Source organism: Rhinoraja longicauda, chromosome 1, assembly GCF_053455715.1.
Source record: "Rhinoraja longicauda isolate Sanriku21f chromosome 1, sRhiLon1.1, whole genome shotgun sequence".
Lineage (NCBI taxonomy): Eukaryota > Metazoa > Chordata > Chondrichthyes > Rajiformes > Arhynchobatidae > Rhinoraja > Rhinoraja longicauda.
In genome coordinates, this window is record NC_135953.1 from 81,048,155 (window position 1) to 81,069,361 (window position 21,207).

Sequence of the window (21,207 nt, forward strand, 5' to 3'; positions counted from 1 at the left end):
TTTATCAGTTAATACTCATTTAGATTGGTAATTAAATCTCACAGGTCATGTTATTACATTAGTGTATTCCATCTGGTTACAGTCATTTGTTATAAGTACCCATGTATTTTTTGTGACAATCAATTTGCTGTGACCAATACTTGATGAATATTGCTGATTTTCTAACATTTTCCAGTGAGTTTATCAGCTCAACTTTCAGAATAAACGACACACTGGGAATCTATTATTGCCACATATCGATTAAATTTGATCTTGCGTTGGATAAAGTGATATAATATTAAGTGTGGCTATTCTGTAAGACACAAAAGGATAAGGCAAAGATTCTTTACCAAAGCTATTCAAGTAACATTAATCAGGAAATGGTGTTAGGTAAACTGTTGGGACTGAAGGCAGATTGTGGTGTGCCACAAGGCTCAGTGCTGGAGCCCCAGTTATTTACAATATATATTAATGATTTAGACGAGGGTGCAAGGAGACCTGGGTGTGCTTGTACATCAGTCACTGAAAATAAGCATGCAGGTACAGCAGGTAGTGAAAAAAAGCTAATGGCGTGTTGGCCTTCATAAACAATAGACAATAGGTGCAGGAGGAGGCCATTCGGCCCTTCGAGCCAGCACCGCCATTCAATGTGATCATGGCTGATCATTCTCAATCAGTACCCCGTTCCTGCCTTCTCCCCATACCCACTGACTCCGCTATCCTTAAGAGCTCTATCTAGCTCTCACTTAAATGCATTCAGCGAATTGGCCTCCACTGCCTTCTGAGGCAGAGAATTCCACAGATTCACAACTCTCTGACTGAAAAAGTTTTTCCTCATCTCAGTTCTAAATGGCCTACCCCTTATTCTTAAACTGTGACCCCTTGTTCTGGACACCCCCAACATTGGGAACATGTTTCCTGCCTCTAACGTGTCCAACCCCTTAATAATCTCATACGTTTCGATAAGATCCCCTCTCATCCTTCTAAATTCCAATGTATACAAGCCTAGTCGCTCCAGTCTTTCAACATATGGCAGTCCCGCCATTCCAGGAATTAACCTAGTAAACCTACGCTGCACACCCTCAATAGCAAGAATATTCTTTATCAAATTTGGAGACCAAAACTGCACACAGTACTCCAGGTGCGGTCTCACTAGGGCCCTGTACAACTGCAGAAGGACCTCTTTGCTCCTATACTCAACTCCCCTTGTTATGAAGGCCAACATTCCATTGGCTTTCTTCACTGCCTGCTGTACCTGCATGCTTCCTTTCAGTGACTGATGCACTAGGACACCCAGATCTCGTTGTACGTCCCCTTTTCCTAACTTGACACCATTCAGATAATACTCTGCCTTCCTACTCTTACCACCGGATTTGAGTTTAGGAGCAAGGAGGTCCTACTGCAGTTGTAAAGGGCCCTGGTGAGACCACACCTGGAGTATTGTGTGCAATTTTGGTCTCCTAATTTGAGGAAGGACATTATTACTATTGAGGGAGTGCAGCGTAGGTTCACCAGGTTAATTCTCGGGATGGCAGGACTGACATATGATGAAAGAATGGGTCGACTGGGCTTGTATTCGCTGGAATTTAGACGGATGAGAGGGGATCTTATAGAAACATATAAAATTCTTAGAGGATTGGACAGGGTAGATAGGAAAAATGTTCCCGATGTTGGAGAAGTCCAGAACCAGGGGTCACAGTTTAAGAATAAGGGATAGGCCATTTAGAAGGGAGATGAGGACAAACTTCTTCACCCCGAGTTTTGTGAATCTGTGGAATTCTCTGCCACAGAAGGCTGTGGAGGCCAATTCACTGGATGTCTTCAAGAGAGAGTTAGATTTAGCTCTTAGGGCTCAAGGAATCAAGGGATATGGGGAAAAAGCAGGAACGAGGTACTGATTTTAGATGATCAGCCACTCCTGCACCTATTTTCTATGTTTCTAAAACAAGAGACTATAGACGCTCGAACCTTGAAAAAAGAGAAACTACTGGAAGAACTCAGTGGGTCAGGCAGCATCTGTGGAGGGAAATGGACAGATAACATTTCACGTCAGGACTTTTCTTCTATTTGCAGTTATGCATATACAGTGCCCTCCATAATGTTTAGGACAAAGACTCATCATTTATTTATTTGCCTCTGTACTCCACAATTTGAGATTTGTAATAGAAAAAATCACATGTGGTTAAAGTGCACACTGTCAGAATGACAAAGGCCATTTTTATATATTTTGGTTTCGCCCTGTAGAAATTACAGCAGTGTTTATACATAGTCCTCCCATTTCAGGGCACCATAATAATAATAATAATAATAATGCATTATATTTATATAGCGCTTTTCATATACTCAAAGACGCTTTACAGAGATTTAGAGAACATAGGGAAATGAATAAATAGATAAATAAGTAAATAAGTAAACGAACAGAGAAAGGAGACAGAAGGTGAGGTGACCTTCAGTAGTTGAAGGCAGTACTGAACAGGTGAGACTTCAGCGATGTTTTGAATGTGGTGAGTGTGGAGGAGTCTCTAACGGTTTGGGGTAGTGAGTTCCATAGGGTGGGAGCAGCGATGGAGAAAGCCCTGTCCCCCCAGGATCTGAGTTTGGTTCGGATGTGGGGGGATAGGAGATTGGCAGCAGCAGAGCGGAGGGTGCAGGTGGGAGTGTGCCTGTGGAGGAGGTCGGTCAGGTAGGATGGGGCCAGGTTATGGAGGGCTTTGTAGGTTATGAGGAGGATTTTGTACTGGATTCTCTGGGGGATGGGGAGCCAGTGGAGTTTGTAAAGGACGGGGGTGATATGGTCACGGATCGGGGTGTGGGTGAGTAGACGGGCAGCGGAGTTTTGAATGTATTGAAGTTTACTGATGATTTTTGAGGGTGCGCCATAGAGGAGGCTGTTGCAGTAGTCCAGACGGGAGGTGATGAAGGCGTGGATGAGGGTTTCTGCAGCTGTGGAGGAGAGGGATGGACGGAGACGGGCAATGTTTTTGAGGTGGAAGAAGGCTGTCTTTGTGATGTGTTTGATGTGTTTGTCGAAGGAGAGGGTTTGATCAAAGATGATTCCAAGATTCCGGATGTGAGAGGAGGTGGATACTGGGAGACCATCAATGTTGAGGATGAAGTTTTGGGTGGATTTGGTGAGCGTTTTTGGACCAATGATGATGATTTCAGATTTGTTGCAATTGAGTTTGAGGAAATTTGATTGAAGCCAAGATTTTATTTCAGTGATGCAGTTTGTCAGTGTAGAGTGTGTGGTGGGGGAGATTGACTTGGTGGAGATGAGGAGCTGGATATCATCGGCGAAGCAGTGGAAGTTGAGACCATGACGGCGGATTAATTGACCAAGGGGGAACAGGTAGAGGATGAAGTGGAGGGGGCCAAGGACTGAGCCTTGGGGGACACCTTGGGGGAGGGGAGCGGTGGGGGATTTACAGTTGTTAATGGAGGAACTGGTGTCTGTCAGAGAGGTAAGATTTGAACCAGGATAGGACTGTGCCGGTGATGTTAAAGGAGGTTTCAAGTCGGGTGAGGAGAATGGAGTGATTTATGGTGTCAAAGGCGGCGCTGATGTCAAGTAGGATGAGGATGTTGAGGTTGCCAGCGTCGGAGGAGAGGAGAATGTCGTTTGTGATTTTGAGGAGCGCAGTTTCAGTACAATGGTTGGGACATGTTTGGGACATGACTTCACAGGTGTTTGTGATTGCTTAGGTGTGTTTAATTGCTTCCTTAATGCAGGTATAAGAGAGCTCTCAGCACGTAGTCTTTCCTCCAATCTTTCCATCACCTTTGGAAACTTTTATTGCTGTTTATCAACATGAGGACCAGTTGTGCCAATCAAAGTCAACAAAGCCATTATGAGACTGAGAAACACAAATAAAACTGTTTATTTCAGACCAGCCAAACCTTAGGCTTACCAAAATCAACTGTTTGGAACATCTTTAAGAAGAAAGAGAGCACTTGTGAGCTTACTAATCGCAAAGGAACTGGCAGGCCAAGGAAGACTTCCACAGCTGATGACAGAAGAATTCTCTCTACAATAAAGAAAAATCCCCAAACACCCGTCCGACAGATCAGAAACATTCTTCAGGAGTCAGGTGTGGATTTGTCAATTACCATTGTCCGTAGAAGACTTCATGAACAGAAATACGGAGGTTACACTGCAAGATGCAAACCACTGGTTAGCCGCAAAAATAGGATGGCCAGATTACAGTTTGCCAAGAAGTACTTAAAAGAGCAACCACAGTTCTGGGAAAAGGTCTTGTGGACAGATGAGACGAAGATTAACTTTTTTTCAGAGTGATGGCAAGACCAAAGTATGGAGGGGAGAAGGAACTGCCCAAGATCCAAAGCATACCACCTCATCTGTGAAACACAGTGGTGGGGGTGTTATGGCCTGGGCATGTATGGCTGCTGAAGGTACTGGCTCACTTATCGTCATTGATGATACAACTGCTGATGGTAGTAACATAATGAATCAAGAACCTAGTAGAAGGGAGACAAATACAATATTAGAAATTAGATTAGACTGAGCAACACATCTAAAAGAGTGGATGAATAATCTATAATAAAATAGTTTTGGTCATGTTTCTCAGACTCAATCAGGATGCAAACACCCCAATGCATAGTTGTGTGATGATTGGAATAAGTAAAACTAACCAACAGGTCACTGTGAACATTGAAATTATGAATTCTGAAAGTTCAGCTGGAAGAAGGAGCTGCGAGATTTGTTCTTTTGTCCTGGTTGGCTGTTTAGATTGAGAGACAGAGATACCAGATGAATTTAATGAAATAAGGAAAAGATAGTTTTAGCAACGGAGGTATTAAATTCAAATGATTCCAGAAGACCATTTATATAGTGCTAGTGTGCAGCTCACAACTCTGAAAGCAGTTTGCTCGCTGTTGGTGCTATTTGGAGATTTAAGTGACAGCACTGAAAAATATTACCTGGCAAATCCTGGGTACTACTTTAATTTACGGATCAACTTGGGTACAAAGCCAGCTTATTTTGCCTGATATCGTATTGTCCGCACCTACACTTCCCAATATCAATACTTGTAACAATGTAATTATGTAATACTCACACACAGGAACAGGGTTGCACATTACATTTCACTGTCTCTGACCAGTGAAGAAATAAATGTGGTGCGTGCAGCGAAGTCAGGTTGCTTCCTGTTTTCCAAAAACAGAAAAACAAGTATATCCATTTAAATACACGAATGGCAGCATAAACAATGATGCATTAATTTAGTTTACATCGTGAAGGTGAAAGAGGAAGAATTAGAGAGCTTTGTTTAACAATAATGAACACAGAGATGTCAACAACACTTGGGGATGAAAATGCAAAGTAAAACATAATTTGAATTTATGCAGGACCTTAATCTGCACTAGAAATCCTAAAACATTTTTAATTTAATGAATTGCTAGTGGGATGCTTTTATCTTTCTTATATGGATAGGGCAGGTGTAGTTTGACACTTTGGATGATCCCACAAATGGAAATGTGATTGCTAATCAGATCTTTCTTGTGATTCAGGTTGAGGGATAAATCTCGGCCAGGGAAACAGTAGAACTCCATTTCTCAAATATCATCTAAAGATCATTTACTTCCATCTAAACAGGAAGACAAGATATAGTTTTACATGGCAGGTTTCATCTGAATTTGTTGACAATGCAGTAGTCCCTCAGATCTGGACTGAAATGGTTGCCTACATGAGCTACTCAAATCTCTCAACCTCTAATTTTATTACTTAGAACAAAGAATGCTATCATTGAGCAAAAATGAATGGAGCAGAGATTTGGATGACTTTAATGTTGTGAACTTCTTGTTAGAGGCGAGATGAAGAAGTGTTGTATGTGATAGTGAGTTACATTTCATTTGTAGATTTAAGGCTATGATTGGTTTGCGAACTATCATGGTGGTCTGCATACTTTGAACAACATGTTGGTCGCATAGTGTTTTTGGCTGCTATTCTTTCCAAACACGCATCAGGACTCTCCTAAAATACTCTGCTGGTGTAATTCACATAATTTTAAAACGCAATTTTCATCTGAGTTTTGGATTTGGTGAGGAGATTGGAGATTGAAAAATTAGCAGTTAAAAATGAAGAGATATTATTGAGTGGCCAAAGCAAGAGTGATCAAATTGCATAGGAAAGAACTTCAGATGCTGGTTTAAATCAAAGGTAGACCCAAAATGCTGGAGTAACAAGCAGCATCTCTGGAGAAGGAATCTCCAGAGATGCTGCTCGTCCCGCTGAGTTACTCCAGCACTCTGTGTCTACCTGTGATCACATTGCAGTTCTATTTCTTGCTCCGTTATTCCTTATAATTGAGAACCAGGGTGAAGGGCCAGGAACTTAAGTAAATCGCACCACATGGGGTGGAAATGAACCAAATGAAGGGCTATTAAGTGAAAACGGATTTTGTATTTAAATGCCTGAATCATGGAGATAGAAGAAAAGACTAAAGTTGGGAAGTTTCATTGTTTCGATGCCTCTTGGTCTTACTTGGAGTTAGATGTGGCCCTTTTTGCTAAAGGGATCAGGGGGTATGGAGAGAAGGCAGGTACAGGCTACTGAGCTGGATGATCAGCCATGATCATATTGAATGGCGGTGCAGGCTCGAAGGGCCGAATGGCCTACTCCTGCACCTATTTTCTATGTTTCTATGTTTCTATGTTTCTACTTGGAAAAGGAAATGGTACTTCCTAACAAGTCATTGGAAATTCCAGAAAATAAGGATGTTAACTTGGTTTCTGATGTAAAACAAACCTATCCTTAGCCTTAGTTGTTGACTCCGCTGCTGCTCCATGCATGGAAGCGTTTTGAATCATTTGGTTCAAGTGCCAGTATGTATTTAGGGAAACATATATTTTCTGCACTTGTTTATTTTTCCAGCTTGTGCTCTGACACATTTGTTTATACCATTTTTTTGTTCCTCATTGTCCCTGTACAAATTTCTCATTAGATGCAGTGCTTGTTTTCCCACATGCAGGAGGAGATTTTTCTTTGTTAATGAGATGAGTAGTTTTACTCATTGGTAATTAGCAGGAGGCTTTCTGCCTCCATGCTGACACTGTGTTTATTGTAACAGCTGGCCAAATTGGAACATTTTCTGCACAGATTGTTGTACAGTTCCAATATGTTTATAAGTGACAGACTCTATGGTAACAGATGGAAAATTTAAGGCTTGTTGGCAATCAGCAGGTTTTTGGTAATGACTTAATTACCTATGCAAATTATCTCATCAGTATGTGCATTGTTATCTTTTTTTTTAAATACCTAAATTAATTACACTAATCAAACAGTGGACCAAACAGTGCATTGCTGGTGACTGGAGAATTGAACATCTTGTCAACTTTGGGAACAGGCTGATAGCTTACATGTACAAATCTGTTCAGCTGTGAATCATTCCCAGAGAGATGTAGAATCTTACTCCTGGACACTTGTAGCAATCCAAAAGATTAATAATCCTTGCCAGCTGTGTGATCACAAGCTACGCCATTGGCATCATTTATTTTAAACTACAAAATACTAATAAAGGAATGTAAATCTATATATCATTAAGACATGATATTTTTTCACAAATGGGAAGACTTTTTTCAACAATACAAAGGCTTAAAAGTGCTGGAGTAACTCAGCAGGTCAGGCGGCATCTATGTAGAACAAGGATCGGTGATGTTTTGAGTCGAGAAACCTCCAGATTGATTGCAGAGGGGGTGGAGGAGAAATCTGTGAGAGTGGAGAGGCAGAACGAAGTGTGGCAGGTAATAGGTGAACACAAGCGAAGGGGGGGTTCCATTTTGCTGAACACTTGCGCACGGTCCAGCAAGGCCTGCTGGATCTCCTTGTGGCTAGTCATTTTAACTCACCTACCCATTTCAATTCTGACCTTTTTATCCTGGGCCTCCTCCATTGCCAGAGTGAGGCCACGTGCAAACTAGGAGGAATAGCACCCCTTGGGTAGCTTATAACCCAACTGTATGACCAATGAATTCTTCAATTTTAGGTTAACCTTTAACAACCCCTCCCCCTCCATTTCTCCCCCCCCCCATTTTTCTCCCCCCTCCATTCCCCCCCCCTTTTTTCCCCCTCCCCTTTTCTCCCCCCTCCCTTTCTCCCCCTCTCCCTTTCTTCCCCCCTCCCTTTCTCCCCCCTCCCTTTCTCCCCCCTCCCTTTCTCCCCCTCCCTTTCTCCCCCCTCCCTTTCTCCCCCCTCCCTTTCCCCCCTCCCTTTCTCCCCCCTCCCTTTCTCCCCCCTCCCTTTCTCCCCCTCCTTTTCTCCCCCTCCCTTTCTCCCCCCTCCCTTTCTCCCCCTCCCTCCCCCCGCTTTCTTCCCCCTCCCTTTCTTCCCCCCTCCCTTTCTTCCCCCTCCCTTTCTTCCCCCTCCCTTTCTTCCCCCCTCCCTTTCTTCCCCCTCCCTTTCTTCCCCCCTCCCTTTCTTGCCCCCTTCCTTTCTTGCCCCCTCCCTTTCTTGCCCCCTCCCTTTCTACCCCTCTCTTTCTTCCCCCCTCCCTTTCTCCCCCCGCCCATTCTTCCATCCCCTTCCGGTAACCCACCTGGACTCGCACCTATTTCTACCTTTCTGTCCCCCTCTTCCTACATTCCTTTCTCTGGCTTCACAATTTGAGGCCCTTCAGTCTGTATCACACCTTCGACTTTAATCTCTGGCGCCTGTTCCAACCATCTGCCTATAAAAAAACCCATTCATCTGTGTCCACCTATTGCCTCCCACACGCTTTGTCCTGCCTCTCATCTCCCTCGGCTTTTTTTCCCTGTCCCTTACAATCAGTATGAAGAAGGGTTCCGACCCAAAACGCCACCTATCCATGTTCTCTAGAGATGCTGTCTGACCCGCTGAGTTACTCCAGCACTTTGTGTCCTTTTGTGTAAACCAGCATCTGCAGTTCCTCGTTAATATACTTTGTTTAAAAGTGGCCTTAATCACTGTTACTGGTTTGTAAGTGAATTTCACCACCCTTCCACCTAAAGCACATAAACAAACTCTTCAAAAAAAATTTAAATGGAAGTTAGTTGTTCCGCATTATATCAGTGAACTGTGCAATGCATTTGACATGATGAAACATTAATATGTCACTAATTTCAGCCATGGTATCATGCAATCATTTTGAACTTGCTCTCATAGGTGGATCCCATAGTTAACATAGAACACTTTGTCACAGCAACTGCTCCTTTGGGTCACAATGTCTGTACAAGTCTGGAGGCTTGTTCTTTGTTAAAGAATTTTTTTGCGGCAGCAATATTCGATTACAAAGTATAACAAACGAAATTACAGACAACCATTAAATCAAACTGTTCGCTTCGAAGTTCTCTTCCCACTGACTGGTTTTGGGCGCCAAAACCACCACCTGACCTTGCTAGCCAATCCGAGGGTTCGACTCTCAGGACCAATCCCTATGGTCGCTACAGTACCAAACATGGTGCCAAATTAAACTAATCCCTGCTGCTTGCACAGGATTCTTATCCCTCCATCCCTTATATATTCATGTGCCTATTAGAATGTCCCCCCAGCTTTTGCATGTTGATTGGTACAAACAAAGCTAAAAGTAAATTTTAGGCCAGAAACTCTTGTGGAGTGTGGAAGAAATATATTTTTATAATATGATGTGAGCATCATATTATATTCTCATCATTGTGAATCCTATTGTATGAAGATGAGAAATATGAAATCATATAATTTAACAGCAAAAAAAGCCACGTAGCCCCTCATATATCAGCTCTTAGAAATAACTAAATATTTTATGCAAGTCTTCCACACCTTCCCTTTTCTTTTTTCATACATTTGTCTCCTAAAAAAATTGAAAAGAGATCCAACATTTTTTCCTTCAGCTTTCTACTTATTGGCCAGTATTTTTTCTTTTATATTTTAATAATTGACAACCTGAATCATCTCTCTTTTTGAATGATAAGAACTGCAGTTCTTGCATCTCTAATCCCTATCTCTGCAGCACTGTTTTCATGACATAGAAACAAAAATAAAATTGGTAAAGTGAGTCATTTGGCCTTTGAGCCGACAGAGCTATTTAATGTCATTCTTGCTACTCTCTTTTTGTACGTTTTTGTCAAAATCCTGCATTTATCATGACAATTTCTTTACCTCTCCCCCCTCCCCCCTCTAATGAGTTGCAGAGATGCTGTTTGACCTGCTGAGTTCCTCTAGCAAAAGATTTAAATGTCAGTATAGCTCGTTGTGCTGGGTCTGGGTTCATGTCCAGTTCAAATTGAAAGGATCCCCAGTAATTGTTAGAAGCTTGTCTGAAACAAACACAGACAGTCCCAATTTACCTTTTATAACTGTCTGAAGTAGAGGAATATATGCAATCAGTGAAAGTGAACAAGGATGTGGATTTAGTTTTGGGTTGCTGGCACAGTGATGAAATGTACAATGCCTTTCTTTATTGTAAACTATGTTAGTTATATGAATGAAAGTGTGTCCTGAAAATAGAGGTTTAAAAAATGAATTTTGCATACAAAAAGACTCGTGTTTCTAGGTCTTAAAGATTATCTTTAAAGTTAATGTGCTGAATGACAACCAACCATTTGAACTGAAGTTGTGGACTTGCACATACTCCAAATCTGTCACTACAGTACATCTGTAGACTGCACAGAGTCTAATTGCTGAAAGTCCATGGCATTATGCTTGGGAGTCCATTCTCAGATCCTGTAGAAATCTGTCTTGGTGTAGGTGTGAATACCCATCCCATTGATATTTAGGCTTCCAGACTTGACAGAAAAGGGAAAGATAAGTATTTTTAAAATTATTTTGATTCGTAAGTGCTTATGACTAACAACATTTCAGAATGGTTTTATTTAATTTCATTTTAAATAATTTTAAGTCTTTGATTGTACAGCTATTTCAAGGTGACAAAAACGATTACATTTATTGGTTGTTTTGACCGAACATCCAGCTAGTATCCTAACTTTGGCTTCTCGTGAAGCCTGTAAGAATGAATGAATACTTTATTGTCACATGTGACAAGTCACAGTGAAATTCTTTGCTTGCATACATTGCCAATGAAGGGCGCTTATAAAGTTACAAATACCCCCCCCCCTCCACTAGTTCCCCCTTTGCTCTTCACTCCCCTCCCCCCTCCCTCACGGCGGTCCCCCCCACACCGGGTGTTCATTGTTCTTCCCCCGCCCTCATCATGGCGGTTCCCCTCATGCCGGATCCTTTCGCTCCTTCCCTCAGCAGCGACGTCCTTGCTTCACGTGTCCAGCCTCGTCCATCGGACAGCACCATTATCGGCCGCCGCACCGACCTCTCCACAGATGCTGCCAGGTACTCTCCTGAGGCCTTTGTGGTGTTGTCCAAGGCACCACTGACCTGGACTCTGTTCGGACCCGGGCTTCTCCGCGGCCATCCGGGAGGCATCGAGACTGCGATGCCTCAATAATGGCCTCCAGCCGTTTTCCCAGTCCGCAGCCACAGGCAGGAAGCCGGGTGTTTTAGGGGCGGATCCTCAGGACTATACAGCTCAAAGTCCGGTTGCTGGCCGCAGTTCATGCCCAGAACACGGACAGTGGTACAGGAAAATGGGCCTTGTCCAGCTCTTTCTATCTGTGTTGATTTGATTTGCAAGAACCTGTGATTATTGCATATATTTATGAACTTTGGTTCTTATTACATTTCTTGCTTTGTTTGTCTTTTCCTACCGCGGAGATGTGTAGAAGGGAGGCCTGTAATCAAGAGGAACACAGTTCTGCTTTCTATAATAATCATTATATGCATTAAGATTGTTCAGGTATAATAAGACCACTTTTCCAATTTATGTGTAAGACTGAAAGTTCCGTGTTCAAAGGGAAATAAAGAGGATGCGATAAAATCAAACAGTGTTTGGCAGCAATAGAGTTGCTGCCTAACACCGCAAAAGACCAGGGCTTGACCCTGACTACAAGTGCTGTCTGCATGAAGTTTGTATGTTGTCCCTGTGGCCGCCTGGGTTTTTTCCGGGTCCTCTGGTTTCCTCCCACATTCCAAACATGTGCAACTTTGTCAGTCAATTGGCTTCTGTAAATTGTCCCCAGTGTGTAGAATAGAGTTAGTGTACGGGTGATCATTGGTCAGGGCAGACTTGGTGGGCCTAAGGGCATATTTCCACGCTGATTCTCTAAACATAAAAACTAAAGGTAAAAAAATCTCAATAGTATTTTCATCCCATTTGAGACCTACTGCAGATCTGGAAATAAGGAGGGGAAAATCATGGGCAAGGCCACAACATGGGGTTGACCCAAAGGAAGGTGGTTAATGTCATCTATCATGGTAGACGGGGAAAAGGAAAGGCTAATACCAGAGAAGAGGAGGATAACATACTGTGATTAGAACATAGAACAGTATAGCACAGGAACAGGCCCTTTGGCACACAATGTCTGTGCCATACATGATCCCAAATTAAATTAATCTCCACTGCTTGCATATGATCCATATTCCTCCATTTTCGGCATATTCAAGTGTTTCTCTAAAAGCCTCTTAAACACCACTATCATACTTACTTTCACCGCCACCCTGGCAGCATGATCCAGATACTAACCATTCTCTGTAAACATACAGTGCCCTCCATAATGTTTGGGACAAAGACCCATCATTTATTTATTTGCCTCTATACTCCACAATTTGAGATTTGTAATAGAAAAAAATACATGTGGTTGAAGTGCACATTGTCAGATTTTAATAAAGGCAATTTTTATACATTTTGGGTTCACCATGTAGAATTACAGCAGTGTTTATACATAGTCCCCCCATTTCAGGGCACCATAATGTTTGGGACACAGCAATGTCATGTAAATGAAAGTAGGCATGTTTAGTATTTTGTTGCATATCGTTTGCATGTAATGACTGCTTGAAGTCTGCGATTCATGGACATCACCAGTTGCTGGGTGTCTTCTCTGATGATGCTCTGCCAGGCCTGTATTGCAGCCATCTTTAACTAATGCTTGTTTTGGGGGCTCGTCCCCTTCAGTTTTCTCTTCTGCATATAAAAGGCATGCTCAATTGGATTCAGATCGGGAGATTGACTTGGCCACTCAAGAATTGATCATTTTTTAGCTTTGAAAAACTCCTTTGTTGCTTTAGCAGTCTGTTTGGGATCATTATCTTGTTGTAGAATGAACTGCTGGCCAATGAGTTTTGAGGTATTTGTTTGAACTTGAGCAGATAGGATGTGTCTATACACTTCAGAATTCATTATGCTACTACCATCAGCAGTTACATAGAAACATAGGTATCATTAATTGCATTATCAATGAAGATAAGTGAGCCAGTACCTTCAGCAGCAATACATGCCCAGGCCATAACACCCCCACCACCGTATTTCACAGATGAGGTGTTATGCTTTGGATCTTGGACAGTTCCTTCTCACCTCCTCTTGCCATCAATCTGAAAAAAGTTAATCTTCGTCTCATCTGTCCACAAGACCTTTTTCCAGAACTGTAGTTGCTATTTAAGTACTTCTTGGCAAACTGTAACCTGGCCATCCTATTCTTGCGGCTAACCGGTGGTTTGCATCTTGCAGTGTAGCCTCTGTATTTCTGTTCATGAAGTCTTCTGTGGACAGTGGTCATTGACAAATCCACACCTGACTCCCGAAGAGTGTTTATGATCCGTCGGACAGGTATTTGGGGATTTTCCTTTATTATAGAGAGAATTCTTCTGTCATCAGCTGTGGAGGTCTTCGTTGACCTGCCGGTCCCTTTGCAATTAGTAAACTCACCAGTGCTCTCTTTCTTCTTAATGATGCTCCAAACAGTTGATTTTGGTAAGCCTAAGGTTTGGCTGATGTCTCTAACAGTTTTATTCTTGTTTCTCAGTCTCATATGGCTTCTTTGACTTCCATTGACATAACTTTGGTCCTCATGTTATAAACAGCAATAAAAGTTTCCAACGGTGATGGAAAGACTAGGTGCTGAGAGCTCTCTTTTACCTGCATTAAGGAGGCAATTAAACACACCTGTCCAATTGCAAATGCCTGTGAAACCATGTGTCCCAAACATTATGGTGCCCTGAAATGAGGGGACTATGTATAAACATTGTAATTTCCACATGGTGAAAACACAATGTATAAAAATACCCTTTAATAAAATCTGACAATGTGCACTTTAACCACGTGACTTTTTTCTATTACAAATCTCAAATTGTGGAGTACCGAGGCAAATAAATAAGTGATGGGTCTTTGTCCCAAACATTATGGAGGGCACTGTACAACTATTTGAAATATTCCCCCTCTGACCTTAAACATATACTCTCTGGTATTTGAAATCTCTATCCTGGGTAAAGGTTCTAACTGTCTACTATCTATGCCACTCATATTTTATAAACTTCTGTTAGGTCTTTTCTCAGCCTCCAACTCTTCAGAGAAAGCAATCCCAGTTTGTCCAACCGCACCTTCCAGCAAATCCATCTAATCTATGCAATATCCTTTTAAATCACTTCTGCACCCTCTCCAAAACCTCCACATCTTTCCTGTAATGGGACGACCAGAACTGCACACAATATCCAAAATGCAGTCTAATCAAAGTCCAGTACATGACTTGCTGACTCCTACACTCAATTGTTTGACTGATGAAGCCAAGCATACCATGCAACTTCATTATCATTCTGTCTACTCATGTTACTACTTTCGGGGAGATATGAAATTGGACATCAAAATCCCTCTATACATCAATGCTGTTCTGGGATCCTGCCAGAGGGCTCCGCCTGAGCCGGCTGTCTGCCCCTTTTCCGGGGTTACGTCCGCGCCCAGATGGTACTAGAGAGGGACTACATGCTGTCTGCGGGCAACCTAGGGGATTTCCAGGACCGCTGAGCACCGCTGGGGTGGAATTGACAACATAATTGTTTCATACCAGTATATTTGATATTTAAGAATATGAGTAAATAAGCAAAAACAAAAGGGATCCTGCCATTACATTTGACCTCTGAATGTCCATCTGCCATTAAATTCCATCTGTCATTTCTTTGCCCATATTTGTAGCTGGTGCATCTCTTGCTGTATCCTTTGACAACCTTTTTCATTGTCTGTATTCACTATCAAGTCACCATGGATCTTATGCATCTTAATCTTTTGGATCAGTGTATCATGAAGGACCTTGCCAAATGCCATACGATTAGCCTTCCAAATGCAAGTAAATCCTGTCCCTGGGAACCCTCTCCAATAGCTCCCTCCTACTGATGAAAGGCACACAGGTTTATAATTCCCAGGATTATCCCTTTAAAAAAAATAAAGAAACAACATTGGCTACTCCCCAGTGCTTCGGGACCTCTCCTGTAGTTGGAGAGGATACAAGATCTTTGTTAGGGCCTCAGCTATCTTCTCTCTTGCCTGCTTCCTATTTGCTTTATATTCACCAGATAAAACAGATTAATTTTAATTAAAAGTTCTCATTCGCACTGTGGAGGGCAGTAAAATACTGATGGATAACACTAAAATATCAGTAAAATATCTTGCTTTTCCAATGAGGAACATCTGACTGTTTCATCAATTGCAGCTGTAAAATAGAGTAACGTGGTCATTCGGTTCACAGTTCCAGCTACCCAGGCTGACTGCTGACCTCTAGTGCTGTCTATGTGAACCTGCATGTTCTCAATGTATCAGCTTGTGTTTCCTCCCACATCCCAAAGATGTGCAAGTTGATAGGCTGCCGTAAATTGCTCTAGTGTGTGTGTGTGTGAGTAGTCTGCAGTATGCAGTCAGTATCTGCAGCGTGTTGATGGGAATGTGAAGAGAATAAAATTGGATTAGTGTAAATCCAGCATGGATTCAGAAGTCTAATGGGCCTGTTTCTGTGCTATATGTTTCTGTTTGGAAATGTAAAAGTCAAAGAGAACAATATCAATCTAATTTCACCTACTGAAAATGTTACAAATTTTGCAATATCTGAATTCTGTTTATCTAATGAATGATCGAGTTATTAAAAGGTTTATATAATGTTGTGAATTAGCTCTGGAATATTTGATTGCCTTACATTTGTTTAACTGTGGGAATGTGTTTCAAAAATAAAAAAAAATAAAAAATAGATGATTGAAGTGGTGTTTGATAATGATATAAACTAACTGGGCGAGGAGGAGCAGAAATAGATCACAGGATAAAAAAGCAAAGAACCAGCTTAAGATGCCTTGCCTGTGAAATGCAGTATGTTTAATTTCCAATATACCAAAATGTTATCTTTGAATCACAGTCAGTGGAACTTTCTACAATTAAACACAAAATTGCATAAATCAAAGCAGTTTACTGGTTAAAAAGTTTGGATTTTTCCCACAATATTGTTATCTTTATCGTGAATAAAAATGTAACTAAGTAGGTATTCTTCATTCTGAGGCAGAACTTTTTGCAGGATATAAATAGTTTATTTTTCTCTACATAAATATGGTAGCTGATTTTGGGTGAATGGACCTGCTGTTAAGTACCCAATTAAGAATAAATAAATACAATATTCGAGTGAGCCAAGTTGAATTTCCTCTGCACGAGCTAATTGCTATACCTTGAGACTATACTTTTGTATAAATGATTGAAAATATTTTTACCCATCTTCAGTTCAAAATGCTTAGACTGCGAAGGTAGGAAGTGGGTTAGAGAAAAAAAAGTTTCAATTAAAGAAACCAACCTGACAAATCCATAGAGCATTTTTACACTATTTGAAAATTTCTGCCTTAACAACTGTAATTATTCCACAATATCAAATTTGAAATTTGTTTAGACACACTCCACACATGGAAAAATGTATTACCTTAATAGAAATTAACCTAAAGATAATCACTTATCTCAGATAAATTAAACAATTTCTGCCAAGTGTCTGCAAAAATGCAAGTGACATCGAGTGTCTGCAAGTGTCTGCAAAAATGCAGTTTGTGCAATCCAGTTAGATAGAGCTCTAGGGGCTAGTGGAATCAAGAGGTATGGGGAGAAGGCAGGCACAGGGATCTTACAGAAACTTATAAAATTATAAAAGGACTGGACAAGCTAGATGCAGGAAAAATGTTCCCAATGTTGGGGGAGTCCAGAACCACAGGCAACAGTCTAAGAATAAAGGGGAGGCCATTTAAAACTGAGATGAGAAAAAACTTTTTCACCCAGAGAGTTTTGAATTTGTGGAACTCTGCCACAGAAGGCAGTGGAGGCCAATTCACTGGTTACTGATTGTGGATGATCAGCCATGATCACAATGAATGGTGGTGCTGGCTCGAAAGGCCAAATGGCCTCCTGCTGCACTTATTTTCTATGTTGTGATCTCACCCAACCTTTACATTTAAATCGCAGAACAGATAACGATAACAACTGAATGAAAAACCTTGGTTCTGAAAATTGCAATTAAATGTCCTCTTAAAGTTAATGCTTAACAGTTATGAAAGAATATGCTTTTAATGAGAATTGGAAGAAAGCAGTGGATTTCTGTTAGCAGATTACATATGTTTCCACTCCACAAAGAACATTTGAGATTTATGAAGGAAGAAAAATAATACACAATGTGAAATGTTGAATAATTGATGAAATACTTTTAAGTGAAAGCCAATGTTATATATTTGAAGAAATATATTTTTATGTTTGATCAACATTTGTTCTCACAGCTTTCAACAAATTTTTCTCAAAATTATAAGCAGGACAAGGACACCATCTATTGGCCACTAAACTATATTTGTTCACATTTTGCTCAGGACTCTGGACAGTGGATTAAAATTAAATAAATAGTTAAATATTATTTATTATTCTTATATTCTTATAATAACTTCACATTAACATTGGAGACTTGACAAATTGAAAGGGAAATGATTGGCAGATTTGCGATTTATTGCAAAAATGGAAACGGGTTGCTTCAATAAAGTTTGTTCCTAACTAGTTAATCAAACACAGTGAGGCAAGCATTTGCCAGAATCACATTATTATTGTGAATTGTCTTGGCTAAGCAAACAAAATCTCTTCACTGTTTTACCACATGATTGTCTGTTCCTGTTATAGGATGTTATGGTCGTGGGTGAACCGACACTGATGGGCGGAGAGTTCGGAGATGAGGATGAGCGACTGATCACTCGATTAGAGAACACACAGTATGATGCAGCAAATGGCATTGATGATGAGGAAGATTTTAATAACTCTCCTGCTCTGGGAAGTAACAGCCCTTGGAACAGCAAAGCGCAATCTAGTCAGGAGAGTAAATCAGAAAATCCCACACCACAGGCCTCTCAATAAACAGGACCATATCAGTTTTTATTACAAAATTTTGTGCTTTCCCCTTCTTTATCAAGGCTGAAACCCAAAATTTATTGTTTAAAAATGTCTACCTTCAGCTGTATTGAAATATTAAATCCCCTAATTTGATTTAGTGAGTTCATATTCAAAGCTTTAAAAATTTTTGAACTGGTATTATAAACCATGCAACCCATTATATTTTGTGGACATTTGAGTATGACAGGTTTGTGGTTTCTTTTGAATTGTTCCTGAGTTTGAACTGTTACTATCAAGGGACTCTGATAGTGATGATCATTTATATTCAGATTTTGCAGGAACTCATGTTGGTCTAATTTTTGCTTGTGTATTTATGTAAGCTTTTTATAAGGGGACAAAAAGATAATTTAGAGCAGACACAATTTAATTCACATAAATGTTCAACACAAAATGTGAAACTTAGAAATAAGTCTTTGTGTCATTATACGGATGTATTTTATGTATGCTTTGCCATTAATTAAGTGTGCCAATAAACAATGGTAACATGAATGCTTTTGTCTTACAGTGGTTAATCACTATTCTCAAAATTTTCATCAAATCCAGTTCCATATTTTTGGTGAAAATTGTAATAAAATTCATTAACTAGTACTTCTCTTTCTGTATGAAGAAGATTCCTGACCTAATGACAATCTGAACATAACGTGTCTGACTTCTTGGAATCTAACTCTTCAAGCAGAAGCCAAAAGAAAATCACAAATGTGAACTTAAGGAAGCATAAATGATATATGTTTTCAATGAATGGGTTGAATTTTTATTTTATTTCTTTTGTTTATTTCAGGTTGTTAAAAGTTTTTTCAATATTTGCAAATATCTGTTAACTTCAGTTATTTAAAAAAAGGCAACTTTCAGTTCCTTGATGCCAAACCACATTAAAATAACCATTTCATGAACTTTTGCCAAATGTCTCTGCACTAGTTTAGTTTAGTTTATTGTCACATGTACCGAGGTGCATTGAAAAGCTTTTTGTTGCTTGCTACCCTGTCATAGGAAAGACAATACACGATTACAATTGAGCCATTTACAGTGTATAGATACATGATGAGGGAATAACGTTTAGTGCAAGGTAGAGCCAGTATAGTCCGATCAAGGATAGTCCGAGGGTCACCAATGAGATAGATAGTAGTTCAGGACTGCTCTCTGGTTATGGTGGGATCATTCAGTTGCCAGATAACAGCCGGGAAGAAACTGTCCCTGAATCTGGAGGTGTGTGTTTTCACACTTCTATACCTTTTGCCTGATGGGAGACAGGAGAAGAGGGAGTGGCCAGAATGCGACTCGTCCTTGATTGGTCTTGCCGAGGCAGCATTAAGTATAAATGAAGTCAATAGAAGGGAGGTTGGTTTGTGTGATGGTCTGGACTGCTTCTACAAATCACTCCTCAATTTTTGCCATCTTGGATGGATGTGTTCCCAAACCAAGCTGTGATGCATCCTGATAAAATGCATTCTATGGTGCACCTATAGAAGTTGGTGAGAGTTCCAGGGGACATGCCAAACTTCCTAAGCCTTCTAAGGAAGTAGAGTCATTGGTGTGCTTTCTTGGTCGTTCCTTCAATATGGGTGTTCAATAGAAGTTGTTGGTGATATTGATCCTAGAAATTTGCAGTTTTCAACAATCTCTCCTTCGGCGCCATCGATGCAAACTGGGGTATGTGTACCGCTACGCTTCCTGAGTTGATCACTCTTTCCTTTATCTTGCTGACATTGAGAGAAAGGTTGGTGTCTCGACACCAGGTTCTCGATCTCCTTCCTGTATCCCGTCTCATCATTATTTGATATCCAGCCCACAAATTTGATCATTGAATTAGATTTGTACATGGCTACATGTGGGTGTACAAGAAGTAAAAAAGGGCGCTGAGAACGCAGTCTTTCGGAGCACCAGTGTTGAGGAATATCCTAGAGGATGATTTGTCCTCTATCCTCACTGATCGGGTTCTATTGGTCAGGAAGTTGAGGATCCAGTTGCAGAGATGAGTGCTGACACCAAATCCCGCGAGTTTGGTAATGTCTGGATGATACAAAGGCAGAGCTGAGGTCTATGAATAGGAATGGGTGACATTTCAGTCTGAAGAAGGGTCTCGACCCGAAACATCACCCATTCCTCTCCAGAGATGCTGCCTGACCCGCTGAGCATCTGCAGTTCTTTCCTACATATCTATGAATAGGAGTCTGACATTGATGTCTCTCTTATCCAGGTGTTCTAGGGATGAGTGTAGAGCTAGGGCAATGGCATATTCCGTGGACCTGTTGTGGTAGTAGGCCGACTGCAGTGGGTCAAGGCCGCTGGGTAGACTGGATTTAATGCGGTCCATAACTAGCCTCTCAATTCATTTCATGATGGTGGATCCCAATGCCACTGGACAGTAGTCATTTAGGCATGAGGTCTTGTTTTTCTTCGGCACCAAGATGATGGTGGTCTTGAAGCAGGTGTGTACCTCAGAACGGAGTAGGGAGAGATTAAAGATGTCTGCAAATACTCCCGCTAGCTGGTCCGCTCAGCTACTAAGAAAAGGGCCAGGAACTCCATCTGGGCAGGTTACTTTTCGTGAGTTTACCCTCTGCAACAGTCACCCTGGGGAGAGGCATACGAGTCTAAAGGGCCAGGTGTCACCACCCTGTTGGCTTCTTCTTGAAGCGAGCATAGAAAGCATTCACTTCATCGGGTAGGATCACACTATCACCAATGATGTTGCCTGACCTTGCTTTGCAGCCAGTTATCTTATTCAGACCGTGCCACATTCTCCATGTGTAGGTGATTACTCTGGGACTCAAGTTTGTCCCGGTATTGTCTCTTGGAATCCTTGATGGTTTTGCGGAGATCATAGCGGGCCTTTTTGTACCGCTTGGGATTGTTTGACATGTATACAGCGGACCTGGCCTTAACCTATGAATATATCATTCATTCATGAATTCCGGTTGGGGATCACTCGGATTGACTTCGTTGGCACACAGTCTTCCACGCTCTAGTTGATGAAGTCAGTCACAGCAGTGGCGTATTCATT

General features: G+C 41.2%; 1 protein-coding gene across 11 annotated transcripts in view; it reads left to right on the forward strand.

Moving 5' to 3' along the window:
- ldb2a (LIM domain binding 2a) overlaps positions 1 to 18,695 on the forward strand; it is a 382,001-nt gene extending 363,306 nt beyond the window's left edge. For 10 of the 11 annotated variants that reach the window (XM_078400961.1, XM_078400939.1, XM_078400952.1 and 7 more), the window contains one exon: positions 17,940 to 18,695. In XM_078400961.1, coding sequence (XP_078257087.1) covers positions 17,940 to 18,170 — 231 coding nt within the window. In that variant the 3' untranslated portion in view covers positions 18,171 to 18,695. The remainder of the gene's footprint in view (positions 1 to 17,939) is intronic. The other variant, XM_078401019.1, reaches the window with a different exon arrangement.
- The last annotated feature ends 2,512 nt before the right edge of the window (positions 18,696 to 21,207 follow it).